General features: G+C 50.1%; 4 protein-coding genes and 1 non-coding gene across 5 annotated transcripts; 2 read left to right on the plus strand and 3 right to left on the minus strand.

Moving 5' to 3' along the window:
• Positions 1-3,416: 3,416 nt before the first annotated feature.
• On the plus strand, positions 3,417-6,207 carry ASPWEDRAFT_41904 (serine/threonine/tyrosine protein kinase MPS1). Its single transcript, XM_040835678.1, has one exon. It carries the CDS (start codon positions 3,541-3,543, stop codon positions 6,046-6,048), a length of 2,508 nt encoding a protein of 835 aa, XP_040687682.1. The 5' UTR covers positions 3,417-3,540; the 3' UTR covers positions 6,049-6,207.
• A 680-nt stretch (positions 6,208-6,887) lies between these two features.
• On the minus strand, positions 6,888-7,967 carry ASPWEDRAFT_29188 (rRNA-processing protein NSA2; the record flags this gene model as incomplete). Its single annotated transcript, XM_040833238.1, has 5 exons — positions 6,888-6,903; positions 6,958-6,995; positions 7,054-7,228; positions 7,281-7,831; positions 7,965-7,967. 5 exons carry the CDS (start codon positions 7,965-7,967, stop codon positions 6,888-6,890), a joined length of 783 nt encoding a protein of 260 aa, XP_040687683.1.
• Positions 7,968-8,429: 462 nt separating this feature from the next.
• ASPWEDRAFT_173441 (mitochondrial 54S ribosomal protein bL21m) lies at positions 8,430-9,164 on the plus strand (the record flags this gene model as incomplete). The annotated part of the gene is made up of 1 exon (XM_040831066.1): positions 8,430-9,164. One exon carries the CDS (start codon positions 8,430-8,432, stop codon positions 9,162-9,164), a length of 735 nt encoding a protein of 244 aa, XP_040687684.1.
• A 170-nt stretch (positions 9,165-9,334) lies between these two features.
• On the minus strand, positions 9,335-14,725 carry ASPWEDRAFT_114117 (uncharacterized protein; the record flags this gene model as incomplete). The annotated part of the gene is made up of 6 exons (XM_040828466.1): positions 9,335-11,058; positions 11,960-12,144; positions 12,191-12,567; positions 12,614-12,945; positions 13,063-13,090; positions 13,346-14,725. The coding sequence occupies 6 exons, from the start codon at positions 14,723-14,725 to the stop codon at positions 9,335-9,337; spliced, it is 4,026 nt and encodes a 1,341-aa protein (XP_040687685.1).
• ASPWEDRAFT_t154 lies at positions 11,573-11,686 on the minus strand. The gene has a single exon. It is a non-coding gene; the product is annotated as a tRNA-Pro (tRNA).
• Positions 14,726-14,982: the final 257 nt, after the last annotated feature.

A 14,982-nucleotide genomic window follows, 5' to 3' on the forward strand; every position in this document is an offset into this window, starting at 1 on the left:
TCCGTCTCGTCAGCAACGGCCTGTTGTTGGTGTTGGAAAGTGAAACTCTGTAGGCCAATGGCGAGAAAGGCAGCCCATCTCAGTTTGGAAAACATGGCGATGATCGAGTCCCGCGCTTTTCCGCCGGATTCAAACCATGGACGATCAACATAAGCCGGTGTTTTCAAGTTTTGGCCCACGAGTTGTTAGTCTGGTGAAAGATGTCATTTCTTGCCCTGGATCAGATACAGTTGCTGATAGCTTAATTTTGGTTTCGAGAAAAAAGAAAAAGGTCGGCCATCGCCGTGCAATTGACTGGTGTTTTCCCACCATCAGATAATTTTTCGATGTACATACATACATTGTGTATGCATGTATGTGCGCCCATTCCTCCGTGGAAGCTAACGAGGTGCAGGACCCAGACGGCACATTCAGGCAAATAGGAGGGGTGTTTTCCTTGTTTGCAGGTCTACACTGCGTCTGGCGTGACTCGTGTTGCATACGAACGGTCGAGGAAGAGGAATAATAAAATCACCAGATATCCATTTGGGCAATACCCCTCTTCCCAATGTGGGGGAGAAAAATGAGCAAAAAGGGTAAAAAGAAGCAGGAACCAGATATAGCCATCTAGCCCTGTAAGGGGAGGCAATAGCTTGGATGAACTGCCGTCGTCTAGCAAGATGTCTTGGGTTCGTTATTGACTAGGTACGTTTGCTTAAGATGAAACCCTAGTCGACCAGGGGGCTGAATTGATGAGTTGAATTGAGAAATCGACTGACTTGACCAGTCTAGATGATCCAGACCCCGGAGGAACGCCAGGCTAAAGGCTTGTGGATTGTGATGGTAGTTATTAGTTTGTGATCCCGCATAAGCAGCACAAACAAAGAGACGAAGAATTGAGACCCGGGTAAGTCGCCCCGTATGTATGTACGTTGGATGTCGGCTGTTTTTCCCCCCATCCAGATATTATTATGGTTGGTCTTTTTTTTTTCCTTTTTCTTTTTTGCTTTTGCCGTCAATTTGCCTGGTTGCAGAATCTCCATCAGAAAAAAAAAAAAACAAATGCATGGTCAGGGATGATGGCTTGATTTCTTCATGTCCACACAGGAGCTCACACCGAAGTGACCGAAGCCCCGACCGTACAATAGGCTTCTGACAAGTCAGCAATGGGGATTTTTGACACCGCGCAAAAAAAAAAAAAAAGGCCGCCCTGGAGATCGTTTCCCGAACAGGCGTTCCTGCATTAGTGCTGGTTCCTGAATCTTGAGGCTTTCGATCCACCTTCAGCCATCCAAGGTACGATGTAACACTACGGCGAGGAGGGGAAAAGGTTCCTCTCACCATCACCCACGGAACCACTCCGTAGGGAACACCAGGGGTAGATATTATATAAGGTCGACCAGATATCCAACGAGTCAACAAGAGGTTCGTCCGACTCTGGAACCATCGTCGAAAAATTCTGATGGCATGGTGGTTTCATGACTTGCAGCTGGCTCTTGCGATCTGACCGATCTGGGAGACTGGGAAGAGTGGGAAGCCACTGAGAAACACCGATAGGGTTGGATCATAGCAGGATCTGGATTAAATTAGATACACTATTCAATGATCCAGCTGCTGGGATGGATCACAGTGAGCCGATGCTGGTTTCTTTTTTTTTTTTTTTTTCCTTTTCAGTGGAGCCTGGAAGGCACGGCGAGATGGAGATGAGCTGAGTTGAGGGGATTCTAAAGAAAGACACGCGGAGCAAGTCGGATCAAGACAAGGGTCAGGTGACAATGCATGCATCCAGCCAGATCACAGCGAATTATGATTTCTCTACAGGGTCGAGGGAGAAGAAATAATTCCCTCACTCATGCGGTGAGTCTTGGGGGTCTTCTTACTTGATACCTGCGAGTCAGTGCCTAGTACCTGGGTACCTGGTTCCATGGGCAGATGTCTTAAGATAGCATCCAGAGGCAGCTCAGTGGCTGTTTCACTACCGAGGAGCAAATGAGTCTAGACGATACGGATAATTGCTGGCTATTCTAGGATTCGGCCATCGTTGACACTATTGAATCTTGAAGTCAATAAGCTCGCCTTTGTTTTCAGCAGTCGAACGTGAGACATGCATACTAGCTCCATTGACAGTTTCAACACTTGCTGTATGGCACTATCGGCTGGCATCCGGGACTATTGCACGATGGCTTGATAGAACAAAGTCTCCAAGATTGATTATTCTCTAGGCAATGGAATAATGGCTACTTGTGGCCGGCAGTTGACGCCCAAGTCGCATTCCAGAGAACAGGGGTATTCAGAATCACATTCGGAGTGTTAGATATCAAATGAAATATCAAATACTTCGTAGAGCTGCGATTCTGCGTGAATGCCTGATGGATTTGGGCATTCAATGCGTTGTTAATATGACATGCTTCTGTGCTGTTATTGGACAGGATATGAGTACGAGTATATACAGCAAGTTCCATGCTATAACAACTCATACTAGTCATAAAGGCAGTCAAGATGGAATAGGCTTCTTACAACACTCCGTAACCTGTTATTCGATGCTTGATCAGATGGCTATTATATTGACTCCATTGTTGCCATCTCGAATAATTACGCTGTAGCCTTTGCCACTGACGGTCACTGTCACTACAACGCCCGCATCCTTTGTCTGATTGTTGCATATACCTCCGGTGTCTGTTTATCAGACTCCTATCGAGGCCTCGTCTTTAATAGAGATCTATCGGCTTCTTTGTGCGACAGAATGGGGCAGGCAGAAATGGTGCTTCATGTGAAAATGGCTATATAACAGCCATCATCTCTGTCCCACCTTGCAGTTCGCTAAATCTATGCTTCTTTTTAGCCTGCAAATGTTTCATAGCTTTATATGGCTGATTATTTCTATAAAAGAAGTAATTTAGAGTATTCTCTTCCTTTGTCTGAATTGATGCGGAGTGTACCTCTGCCGTACATTGCGGATTGCATTTGCTGCGGAGATAATGCAGATAATATATAGCCGGCTGCAACCGATTATCGACAACACTATACAAACTAAAAGCATTTGACAAAACATAACGCGATGGAAATTGTAGTTCCAATAAAGGGTTTCCAATATTGAAGAGTACGGAGCATTCGTAGGTCGAACCATCCAGTCTACTCCGCACTGCCTTTAGCCTGTAATTCCCAGTGTTGATCGAGGATGAATCTTACTAGCCCCCACACATCTTGTCAAGGCTGCCAATGCCCTCGAGCAAATACTCGAAATCCAACTGAATATCCACACGCGTGTCCATCGTTAACTCGATGCATCACAAATCTGCCAGCTGAGAGTCGTTGATCTCATCGTTTGTTGTGGTCGTGCTGTCACCCCTGGCAACGTGTACATTCACGTGACATCGAACGCCTCCCAGCCTCCCGCGTTGATTTCGACGATGCAAGACAGATTCATTCGACGCATCAACAAAAACGACGACATACGACAATCAACGCCAGGTCGCAGGGCCATTTGCGACTTTACTCCGGGGGATTGAAGCTGTGGTCGACAAGTCCATGTAGCCTCGATTGGACCTTTTCAGCGTCATGATGGCTTCTCCCAATTCCCTTTCGTCCGCCTACTCCAGCGGCCTGCATCGCCAACCATCATCCCGGCAATTGTCCCGCCACACGAGCTCACGTTCCAGCTCTCGACGTACCTCCGCAATTCAGCATTCGACCTCTCGCCAGAATGGCTTATCCGCTGTCTCCAGACAGTATTCCCCCGGGGACAGCTCCGACGATGAAGTCCCCGAACCCAAATTTAGTGCCTCCGTGAAGGCGCTGCTCGATGAAGATGGACTGGGAACCTCGCCTGGTCTTCAGCGTGAGCGGAGAGGACAGTCTCAAGAAAGAGACCGTGTGTATTCCTCTGCATCCAGCCAAGAGAGGCAATTTCGCACAGCATCTCCCCATGATCGATCGTCGGGGAGCCCGGCCCCGCGGGTCGTTCGCATTGGCTCTAGCCTAGCCACCTCTCGACCCTCGAGGGAGAGCTCTCCTCTCGCAAACGTCGACCATGTTGATTCCGACGGAGCAAGATATGATCCAAAGGATATGATCACTCCTGCCCCCAGACCGCGCAGTGTTCGCATCAGCGGATCGCGCAGCAACACACGATCCCCCGCCTCGGTTTCACCCTCTCAGAGACGATCGGCAGATCGTCACTCCGAGGAAGATCAGGGAAGCGCCGAACGCTCTGATGATGAGAGAAAGCTACGGTTCGAGGATGACTATCTCCCTCGAATCGGCACCTCATCGGTGCTGCGCACCCGCAATGCAGATGAATTTGCCCCCCAGAGCTCACTGCGTGTGAAGAGAGTGGGAAGACTCACGGGAACCTTCTTGAATGGACCTGCCAGAAGAGGTGTACTGCGACGACAGAGCGAGGAAAACGACCAAAACTATCTTTCGAACGATGGAGGGGATTTAAACGACGACAACGACAATGCCGACTATCATTACAAGAATACAGCGAAATCTTCGTCGCCCAAAGTTTCATGGGCAGACCCCAGTCCACCACTGGGCACCGAACGGCACCGAACCTATGAACCCGGGGAAGGTGCTGCTGCTGACGGGCCTTTTTCGAGGTCTTCTTCACCAAAGTCTTACGGTTCGCACTCCAAGTCAACACCCGGATCATCTTCAGAGATGTCTTCGAAGCCTTCAAGCAGAGAGCAGCCCGTTTTCAAGGTGCCCCCTCTGCCCCCATTGCCTGCCGTGCGGGATCAAGAAAACGAACCACCACCGACTTTCAAGCGGGCAAAGCCCCAGGGATTAAGCTTGCTGGACAAGCCAGAGAAGCTTTCTGTTTCATACGGTGAAGAAAAGAAGGAAAACATGGAAACCCCAGCGACAACCTCTCCCAGGAAGATTCTGGCAACCCGAAGTAGCAACACTCCACATCGACCAGCTCCTCCTCCTCCCAAGATGTCGGTTCTTGAAACCGCCACAGCAACTGGAGGAGCTTCCACAGCATCGCAATCTCGGAAGAAACGCAGCCAAGTGTCTGTGAACCACAAGCCTTTTACACGGTTGGACTGCATTGGGCGGGGTGGAAGCTCGCGCGTTTATCGAGTCATGGCTGAAAACTACAAGATATTCGCCTTGAAGAGGGTGAATCTTGAGGACGTTGACCCGGTGACTTTGACTGGATACAAAGGAGAAATCGATCTGCTCAAGAAGTTGGAAAACGTTGACCGGGTTGTTCGTCTTTTTGACTTTGAACTGAACTCCGATAAGCACACTCTCAGCGTCCTCATGGAAATGGGAGAGTCGGATTTGGAGAAAATCCTCACCTACCGATTAAACGCCGAAGATGCCCTTTTGGATATCAACTTTACACGATACTACTGGAAGGAGATGCTCGAGTGCGTCCAAGCCGTTCACAAATGCAATATCGTTCATTCCGACCTGAAACCCGCCAACTTCCTCCTGGTCCAGGGCAGACTAAAGCTCATCGATTTTGGTATTGCAAATGCCATCCAAGACCATACCGTCAACGTGCATCGTGAACAGCAAGTTGGCACACCGAACTACATGTCTCCCGAAGCATTGGTCGATTCCAATGCATCCCTTGGTCTACCGTCAAGTGTTGGAAAAGTGATGAAGCTTGGTAAACCGAGTGATGTCTGGAGTTTGGGCTGTATCCTCTATAAGATGGTGTATGGCCAGCCTCCATTTGCGAAGATTGCCAAGTACTACGAACGTATCCTAGCAATTCCCAACCCAAGGGTTCAAATCGATTTCCCAGCCTTTGGAGTTGGTGGAGTCACAGTCCCGCCTGGACTGATCCGAACACTGAAGCAATGTTTGCAGCGTGATCAGACTCTTCGACCAACGGTCGACGAGCTGCTGGGCCAAAGGGATCCCTTCCTCTACCCCGATGCCCAACTTGAGGGCGCCGTTCCTGTGACTCAGGAGATGCTCAGCAGGATTTTGGTAAATGTTGTGAACCACTGCCGGGTCCGTGGCGTACCCAAAGAAGAAGAACTGGCCGCCTGGCCCGCCGGATTTTTTGCAAAGATCAAAGCGGCTTTGGAAGAAGAAAACGCTTGATGAATACCCGACTTGACTATGATACCTTTCCTTTGTCTTTTCTCTTTTCTTTCTATTTTTGCGATTTCGATATCCTGAATGATCCGATGATCGGCGTTCAAGTCCAGGTCGACTGACTGATTGATTTTTCTTTCACTTCTTTTTTTTTTTTTTTTTTTTCCTTTTTACTTTCTTCCAAGAGTCTGTCCAAGTGACAGTCTTCCATTTTTTGGATCTTCATTTTTTTTGGGGTATACTTGGTGTTTTGAACGCGTTCGAGCACTGCATGTCGATGTTTTGTAAATGGTGTGCATCCGGAAGCATGGGTATATGGGTATTTGGAGTTTGAGTATCCCTTGGAATATAATAATTTAATTCATTTAACTCTTATCCTTATTCAACTTTCTGAGTGTTCTTGAAGTACGTGGACTGGATTAAACTATTGTTTTCCTTTTGTTGTTGCGTTGTATATTGTTTGAACTGGTCGGACAAATATATATTCGCCTTACCACAACTCCAAGTAAGGCCGAGCATACTTCTGGTCTGAAGTAAGATCAGCCTACGGACAAATCTATACAAGTACTAGTATTGAATGCTGAATATAATTCAAATGTCATAATCTATTTATTCAGTGTTTCGTTTGCATCAAGATAGAATACTTTTGGTAGACAATAACACATGCACGCCGTAAACTCCATCCATCCGCAACTATGGACTGTAACTGTATAGACTTAAAGAGATGAAGACAAGGAAAGGGAAGCAAACATAGGGAGGGTGCAAAAAATGTTTCTATGGCATGAAATGTTATCGATGGGAAAGTTGGGTTGAGGATGGAGGATTTCATGATTAGACAGGACAGATTAGACGAGGAGAACGCTGGATAATAGTTAGTATGTTTGTTAAAGAAAGAAAGAGGAGAGGGAAACATACGCATTAACACAGCCGTCGTTTTCGGGAGTGTTTGTGACCTTGAGAAAGTTAGTATCTGGGTTACAGAGTGGAGATCACTGCCATCTAAGCACATACCTGAGCCCATTTACCCCAAACAACCTTTCCGCTGGTGGTGACGAGACCCAACTCGGAGACGTTGACCTCGAGGATGGTACCCTTGGTCAAAACACCCAGTTGTGTGTACAGAGGGTTCTGGGGGTTCTTCTTGACCGACAGAATGGGCAGCTGCACTGTGACACCCAATTCGGGGCTATAACTTGTTAGATAACCTTCAATGTGACTATCCGGGATAAAGAACATACTGAGTAACGTTTGCCTTCTTGTAACGCAGACCCATGGGCCTGATGAAACGCTCGTACTTGACGGGACGACGGGTAAAGTCGTTACCAACGAAAGTGGGCTTGGTGATCATGCGCTTCCACGACTTCTTGTGCGTCTTTTTACCGGTGTTGACGACCTTGAACATCTCCTCCTCACTGATACCCTTGACCTTAGGCAAAGGCACAGCAAACTTGGCGGCCTTTTCATTTCGCTTGTCCTTAATGGCGCTGGAGAGGGCCTTGGCATTGGTCGCTTGCGAACGGTCAAGCAAGTACTGAGGCAAGGGAGTCTTGGAGGGCTCGTCGGGTGCGGAAGACTTGACGTTCTTCTCTTCCTGCGCCTTGATGCGCTTCCTCATCTGGATCTTCTCCGCATGACGCTTCTGCTGGTACAGCTTAGCCCGGAGACCGCGCAGGTTCTGGGCATCCTTCGACTGTTGGTGACCCTCACGGGCCTGACGCTTGCGGGTGCGCTCATCGTGGTCGAGGCGCTTACCGTGCTGCTTCTGCCAGCGCTCGATGTACCTATCACACTGGGTCAGTTTTTTCGGGAGGCGGAGGGCAATGCAGTGCGGGGGACGAACTCGTTCTGAGGCTGTTGTTCGGAAATTTGTTAGTGACATAATTCTTGGTGTCGGGGATGTTTCTAGGGGAATTTGGACGTACCATGATGAATATGCAGGTTAATGCTGGGGATGTTGAAACTTCTGTTCGGTCGAGATGAAGCAAAAAAGTTGTGCTGCGGATGGAGGCTTGGCAGCGATAAATCACATGACCTTATCGTTCCTCCACCAACCAACACAACCTTATAATGACTGTAATAGCTGCTATGTACAGATAGATATAGATATGCTCATTAATGAAGACAAAATAGATCAAATTATCCCCTGATTACATCTCTTTCTATCCAAATACTGTGTTGAGATCTGTAAGTGCCGTCACGTGCACTACGGTTACCGACGCGGCCACATCCGCCGCTGGAATTTCTCGACGCCAAAAGCAACGCAAAGCAAGACGAGACAAACTCGTCCAGCTCATCCATTGCGAGTCCCCCAGAGTCTCTGGGCCATCGAGAACCCATCTATCCAAAGCTTTACAAGGAAAGCATCTTTAGCTTTCCCCATCTACACCATGTTTTCTCGAACCGCCCTCAGAAAAGTCTTCGTCCAGCCATGGACCCCGACAAGCATCATCCCATCCACCACCGCCGCAATCCTCCCTCAACGAGCCAGCCTCACAACCAACAGCAGCAATGAAAGTACAACACCCGCCCCCGAGGCCCCATTGAGCGCTACACCACGGGCCCAAACCAGCCAGCCAACAAAACAGTCCCCAGCCACACCCTCCACGCCCAAACGCCGCGATGAGATCCCATCCACCAAACTACCCGTGGCGCCGACCTTTGACTCCCCGTTGAAAATCAGCCAGTCCCTCCTCGAGAAACTCCCGTACCTCACCTCGCAAAAGCCGCACTACATCACCGCCCACTTCCACGCGAACCCTTACCTCCTCACCGAGGGCGATCACCTCCGTCTGCCCTTCCTCATGCCCAAGGTGAAGCCCGGAGATGTGCTGCGGTTGAACCGGGCGTCGGTGCTGGGTTCGCGTGAGTTTTCGCTTAAGGGGGCGCCGTACGTCGACGAGAGATTGTTCGAGTGCCGGGTACGGGTTTTGGGTGTTGATTCGGAGCCGATGCGGATTAAGGAGAAGACTAAGCGGAGACAACGACATGTGCGGCAGGTGAAGAGCAAGCATAGGTATACTTTGCTTCGGGTGATGGATGTCAAGATCAAGACGGCGGAGCAGGTGCTGGCGGAGGGTGCTGTTGTTGTCGAGGGTCAGGATTCTGTCGAATTCAAGGCATAATGCGTATCTGATTTACCTTGAGCTTATGGAACTTGAGGCATGTTATGTACAGATAGATTTGACTGCACGTGGTGCATTGTATTCTATAATTGCAGTTTTTCATTTTCTATCAACAGCACAGTACTTGATCGTAGCTATATACATCTATCTATCTATCTGTCATGATTCGTCTAACCCAAAATATCACCCGCAATCTTCTCCGCCAAAGCATAAACCAACGACTGCGGATGACCCGGCGGCAGAACCGCAAAACTACTTGCATCAACAACCCGTAGACCCTGCACACCGTAAACCCTGGCTTTACTATCAAGCACAGCCATGGTATCGTTCTTCCTGCCCATTTTACATGTACAAGAAGCATGATAAACAGACCTCATACTCTTCTGAATGAACGCCCGAATCTGAGAATCCGTCGTCACGTTAGCGCCGGGATAGTACTCTTCTTGGTCAGCGGCGCCCATTTTGACGAGCTCCGACCAGACCTGGCGGTGGCGTTTGAATGATTGGACCGCGAGGTCCATGTCAGCTGGGTGGGCGAGCCATTGGGGGTCGATGATGGGTGGGGTCGTCATATCTGGGCCGGCGAGGGAGACAGAGCCCCGGGAGAGAGGCGCCACGAGGGCAGTGTTAAGAGTAGCGTAGTTGTGGCCGTCGACGGGGTCGGAGGGGAGAGTGTTGAGGTTATCGCCGTTGAAGGCAGCGACGGGGAGCCATTCGATTTCGGGCCAGTCCGGGGGGAAAGCAGCCAGGGCGGATCTGGAGTGGTTTGATAGCGAGGAGCGGTAGGGGTTAGGGAGCTTTTCCCAGCCGTAGTAGCCTGGGCCGAAGATGGCGAGGGGGCCGGTTGCGTTCTGGAGGTATTTTTCTACGTTGAGAGCGGCGAGGGTTTTATTGTTTGCTGAGGCGGAGGAGGTGAGGACGTTTACGCGGTGAGCGGTGCCGAAGACGGGGTGGTCTTGCATGTTCTTTCCGATGCCGGGGAGGTTGGCGATGCATTGGATGCCGTGGGTGGAGAGGTCATCGCAGGGACCGATGCCAGAGACCATGAGGAGCTGGGGGGATTGGAAGGCGCCGGCGGAGAGGATGACTTCCTTGCGGGCATTGAGGGTGAAGTTGACGGGGGGAGTGCCAAAGGATCCGGCCGTGGAGACCTGCACGCCTGTAGCGGTTTTGTGCGAGTTGAAGAGGATCTTCTGCGCCAGGGCGTTCTTGTACACGAGGAGTCCGTAGCCGCGTTGCAAAGCAGCCTGCAGGAAGCTGGTCTCGGAGGAGGAACGGTGGGCGTTCTTCGGGTCGATGGTGAGCGTGGCATACGCCGAGCCCATGAGCTTGCCGCTGTTGAAGCCGTCAATCTGCTCCATGCCCACGGCGATGAAAGCCTTGCGGGCCCAAGTACCAAATGGATCAACGGTATTGCTGAACGAAACTTCCAACGGACCCCCAGACTTGCTAAACGCATCACTAGTCTGGCTATTGGTGGAATTGGTGAGCAGCTCCTGATTCGGAGGCGTATAGTGACACGACTTTTCATAGAACGGCAGCAACTCGTCGAAAGTATAGCTCTGGTCGTCCACATTATCCGCCCAAACCTGCATACTATCAACAGTAGCACGCTGATAGAGCAAAAAGTTCCTCGCTGAACAACCGCCCAGTGTCTTGCCTCGGGCATAATGCAAGGAACGACCTCCCGAGCCCGGCTGCGGCTGCGTCATGAACCCCCAGTCAATGAGAGGTTGATAATCGGTGGGCTTTGACCCGGTGAATTGCGTCGCATACCCAGGGACGATAGAGACGTTGCCATTGTCGAGTTCGTAAAAGCCACCCGCCTCGACGACGGCGACCCTGGCTGATTGATTCTGCGCAAGACGACTGGCAATTGTCAAGCCGGCATTTCCTCCCCCAACGACGACGTAGTCAAAGGTTGCGTTGGCACCGGGCGTGCCAAAGGAGGTCCCAAGTAGTGATCCTGGCTGTCCGTCGTGGAAAAGATTGACGGGCTGCGATGCAGAGACCGAGGCAGCAAGACCTAGAAAGGACTGCAAATGGGCGAATGCACGCATATCACCTGTCTGTCCTGCTGGAGGAAGTTGAAGATGGATGAATTGGCAGTTGAGCCATGGGCAGCTGGTGGTATGATGGTGGAGAGCAGCTCAATTAGCTTACCCACCGCAGCTGCGAGACTCCTGAGAGATCAAAAGCCATCGTCGGATCTTGACCGACAAACGCAAGCTGACTGGCAGTGTTTGGCCGTGTTGGCCGCAGTGGATGAAGAATGTGGAGAAAGAGAAATCGGGCGAACCGAAGACAATCGTTGCTGTTCCTGGATCAGGTACAGACAGACAGGTACACACAAGAACAGATAGGCACAATAAGCAGATGGAGAATTAAAAAAGAAAAAGAAAAAAACCGGGCTCAACCAGGAATCGAACCAGGGACCTCTTGCAATTCAAGTAGTTTAATCACTGTGAGGGCAATGATTAAGAGAGCCCGAAGCAAGAATTATACCACTAAACCATTGAGCCGGGATAGCAGGCGAAGGCCGAATTGGGGATTTATCTATACAGAATAATTATATTATACCATATTATCATAAGTCATTACTATCGTACACTCTATCTACACATTTTGATGACTATGACCCTCTCTCCAAGGCACCTCATGCGTCGACGCAGTCTGCTCAGTCGGCCATCTCGCAAACCCCACCGTACTCCCCGTTTCACCACCCCTCGACCCAAGATCCGATAGATGGATTGTCGTGGATGGCGTGCGTTGTGTGCCTGTGCTCTTCCCATTACTGGAATGCTGGGATGCGCCGTAGAGACGCCGGAAGAGAGGACGGAAGGTGGGCAGACAGGCGCAGATGATTCCGACGGATTGCTCGATTGAGGACCACATGGCTGTTTCGACGGTGGTGTAGGTTGGGTCTTTGGGGTTGGATTTGCGGAATGCTGTTATTCGGAGGATGGAGACGATGCACACACTGTCCTGGTTAGTATGTGTGAATATAGAGGAAGAGGGAGACGTACAAACCACCCAGAAGGAATATCCCAGACAAGATCATCTTCTGGCGAAGATTCGTCTTTACCCTCCATGTCATCGGAAGCGGAAGACACAAGACCAGTATATCCAACAGCATATTGACGATGCCATTCCAGCGGAAGAAATTCACCTCGTCGATACACGAACCCGGCTGATCTCGATCCCAAAAATACGACACCGGAGAACAGCCCGCAATCGAAACAATCACGCAGGATATAAAGTAAGCCGTAATGATAGCCCCAGAAACTGCAAGAGCCCAGCGGAATCCATTCACGACGCCAAAGACTCTATGGTAGAGGAGGAGGATCGAAGCTTTGGTGAAGACGGCGTTGGCAAAGTAGGTGATTTGGACTGCGATGAAGCTCTGCCTTAGTTAGTTTTGAAACACTAGATAGGAAAAGGAGAGCTACCTTTTGGAAATTCTGGACCTTTTCTGTCGAAAGGAATTGCGAATGGCGACCATAATCATACACCAGAATTTCTGACCAGCGCGTAGCTGCCATGCCCCAATTGATAATCAACGCCACGATAATGGTATAATCATCCCACCAGTATCCAACCCTAGAAGCGAACCGGGCGATGAAGCGAACAATCACAGCGATTGTGGCAGGCACAAGAGTGACGATTGTACCGATCCAGAGCCGGTAGGCGATGTTATCATCTGGATCTGCTGCCATGATGGCTGTTTGAGATGAGGCATCTGAACTGACCGAGAGACATGGTGCGAGAAAAACAGGGCAGACTCGGCGAAAGCGAGACAGTGTGGGAAGAAGTGTAGATCCTTGAAAAATTGCACGAGCAACGAATGGATCGAGATAAAATTATCAAATGGTCTGATTTGAAAGCGGAGAATTTCCACTCGACGGAGAGGGTCCGCCCACTATGTACTACATAGTACTACCATGAGTGAGTGGATAACATGATGGATATCAATGGAAGTGAATGCAAACAAGCGAGTCAGAAGTAAATGAACTCATTCTACCATCCATGGATCGAACCTGTTTCAGCATTGCAATAATAACATCGCTAAGATGTACTATGCATTGATCGATCTGATCGTGGACAGTTACCGCATCAGGCTGTGATGGCCGTCTCCACCGCCGATCGTTATGATATGCAGATGAGCCTTAATCCCGAATGACATCAACGCCCAACCGCTGTCGACATTCTTCCAGGCTGTCTTCTTGCATGCGCTCATATAAATGAAACTCATCCGCCACTTTGGTCCCGAGGAGGCGTTGGAAGCCGTCGAGATCGGCATCGGCTTCCATGATTAATTGCCTTGATTGCGATGCGCTGCCCAGATTCGAGTTGAAGATGCCTCCGGCTGACAGCGGCAGGAAGTCTTCGTATGTGATGGGCTCGGCTTGGATGATTTCCTGCTCGAGGAGGTCTGATAGAGAGACCTGACTGGGTAATCGATGGCTTTCGTGGATGTGTTCTCCGTGCTCTGTGAGTCGGTAGCAGAAATATGCCAGTTTCTGCGTCTGCAGGGCTGTCATTTCATCTGGAAATGCTTCAAATTCTCGCTGCAGGATGTCATCGTATGTATCTGACTCCGTCTTTGCTGCTTCGTTATTAACTCGATCCAGAATGCGATCGTACAACTGCCGACCAGATCTGGTCAACGCCCATCCTCGCTGTTCAACCTCCCCAAACCGCGCCGTATGCGATCCTTTGATAAACTCGCCAGACGCATCTCGGAAATAAACCGTCTCCTTCAACGCCTTGAAGCTTGTTTGACGGAGTAGAATGGGACACATTCGTCGTGGAGGCCCTTCAATTCGCTCTTTAGCTGGTAATCCACTCTCCAGCATCAACGACTGCACAAGATCGATATCCACCGTCCGAGGCGTGAGGTGATTAATATGGCAGTTGGGAAAGGAGACAATATCAGCAATGAGCGGATGCTCCCCTTTCAACACCTGATACTCGTCTACTGTCACTGTCGCCTTTGAATGCCATCGAAACGTCTCCAAACCCTCGATGATAAACTCCGCACACTCACTCTCACTCAGGCCCTCCCCTTCAGCTCTCTCAATCAACTCAACCAACCTATCCGTAAAGATCCTCCTCTGCCTCAGCGCCCTCTCCGCCAACTCCCTCGTCCTCGCCGTCAACAACTCCATCCGTAGTAGCGTAGTAAACACCCGAAACGGATGCTCCGCCAACGCCTCCCTCCTCACTGGCCGAAACGCAGTCGCATGCATCGGGAACCCCGCCACGCTCAGATCATAGTATCCAACCGGGTACATGCCCATGATGGCAAACATGCGGCGGATGGTGGTGAGTTCCTGCGGAGTGCCCAATCTGATGGCACCGTGTCGTTCGACGCGGTTTCGGGCGGGGAGGACGTCGTCTGGGTCATTGATTTTGGTAGCTGAGTTGGACTGGACGGAGATGGAGTCTGCTTTGTAGACTAGATTGGTGAGATCGCCGTAGAGGGGGACTTCGGATTTGCACATTTCCGAGAGGGCATGGCAGAAGCGGGCGCGGAGGGGGGTTTGGTTTATTTGATCCATCTTCATTATTTGTCTGGTTGATGAGTAGAATTGAGAAAGATGAGTATATAAATACGATAGATATGATATCAGCTACTTATCAGCCTCGTGATACAATATCCTGATATGCCCGTTCTTATCCGTTCCGACGGATAACGCCTATTGTCGGCTGCAAGGGTGTTGCCTTATAGTATCCTGCCTTGGACGAGTATTACCGAGGATATTATCTCAATCCGTCGGATTCGATGACTCAATTGAGATAGCATCTATGTAACTAA

The sequence above is a fragment of the Aspergillus wentii genome, assembly GCF_001890725.1.
Source record: "Aspergillus wentii DTO 134E9 unplaced genomic scaffold ASPWEscaffold_5, whole genome shotgun sequence".
NCBI classification, from domain to species: Eukaryota; Fungi; Ascomycota; class Eurotiomycetes; order Eurotiales; family Aspergillaceae; genus Aspergillus; species Aspergillus wentii.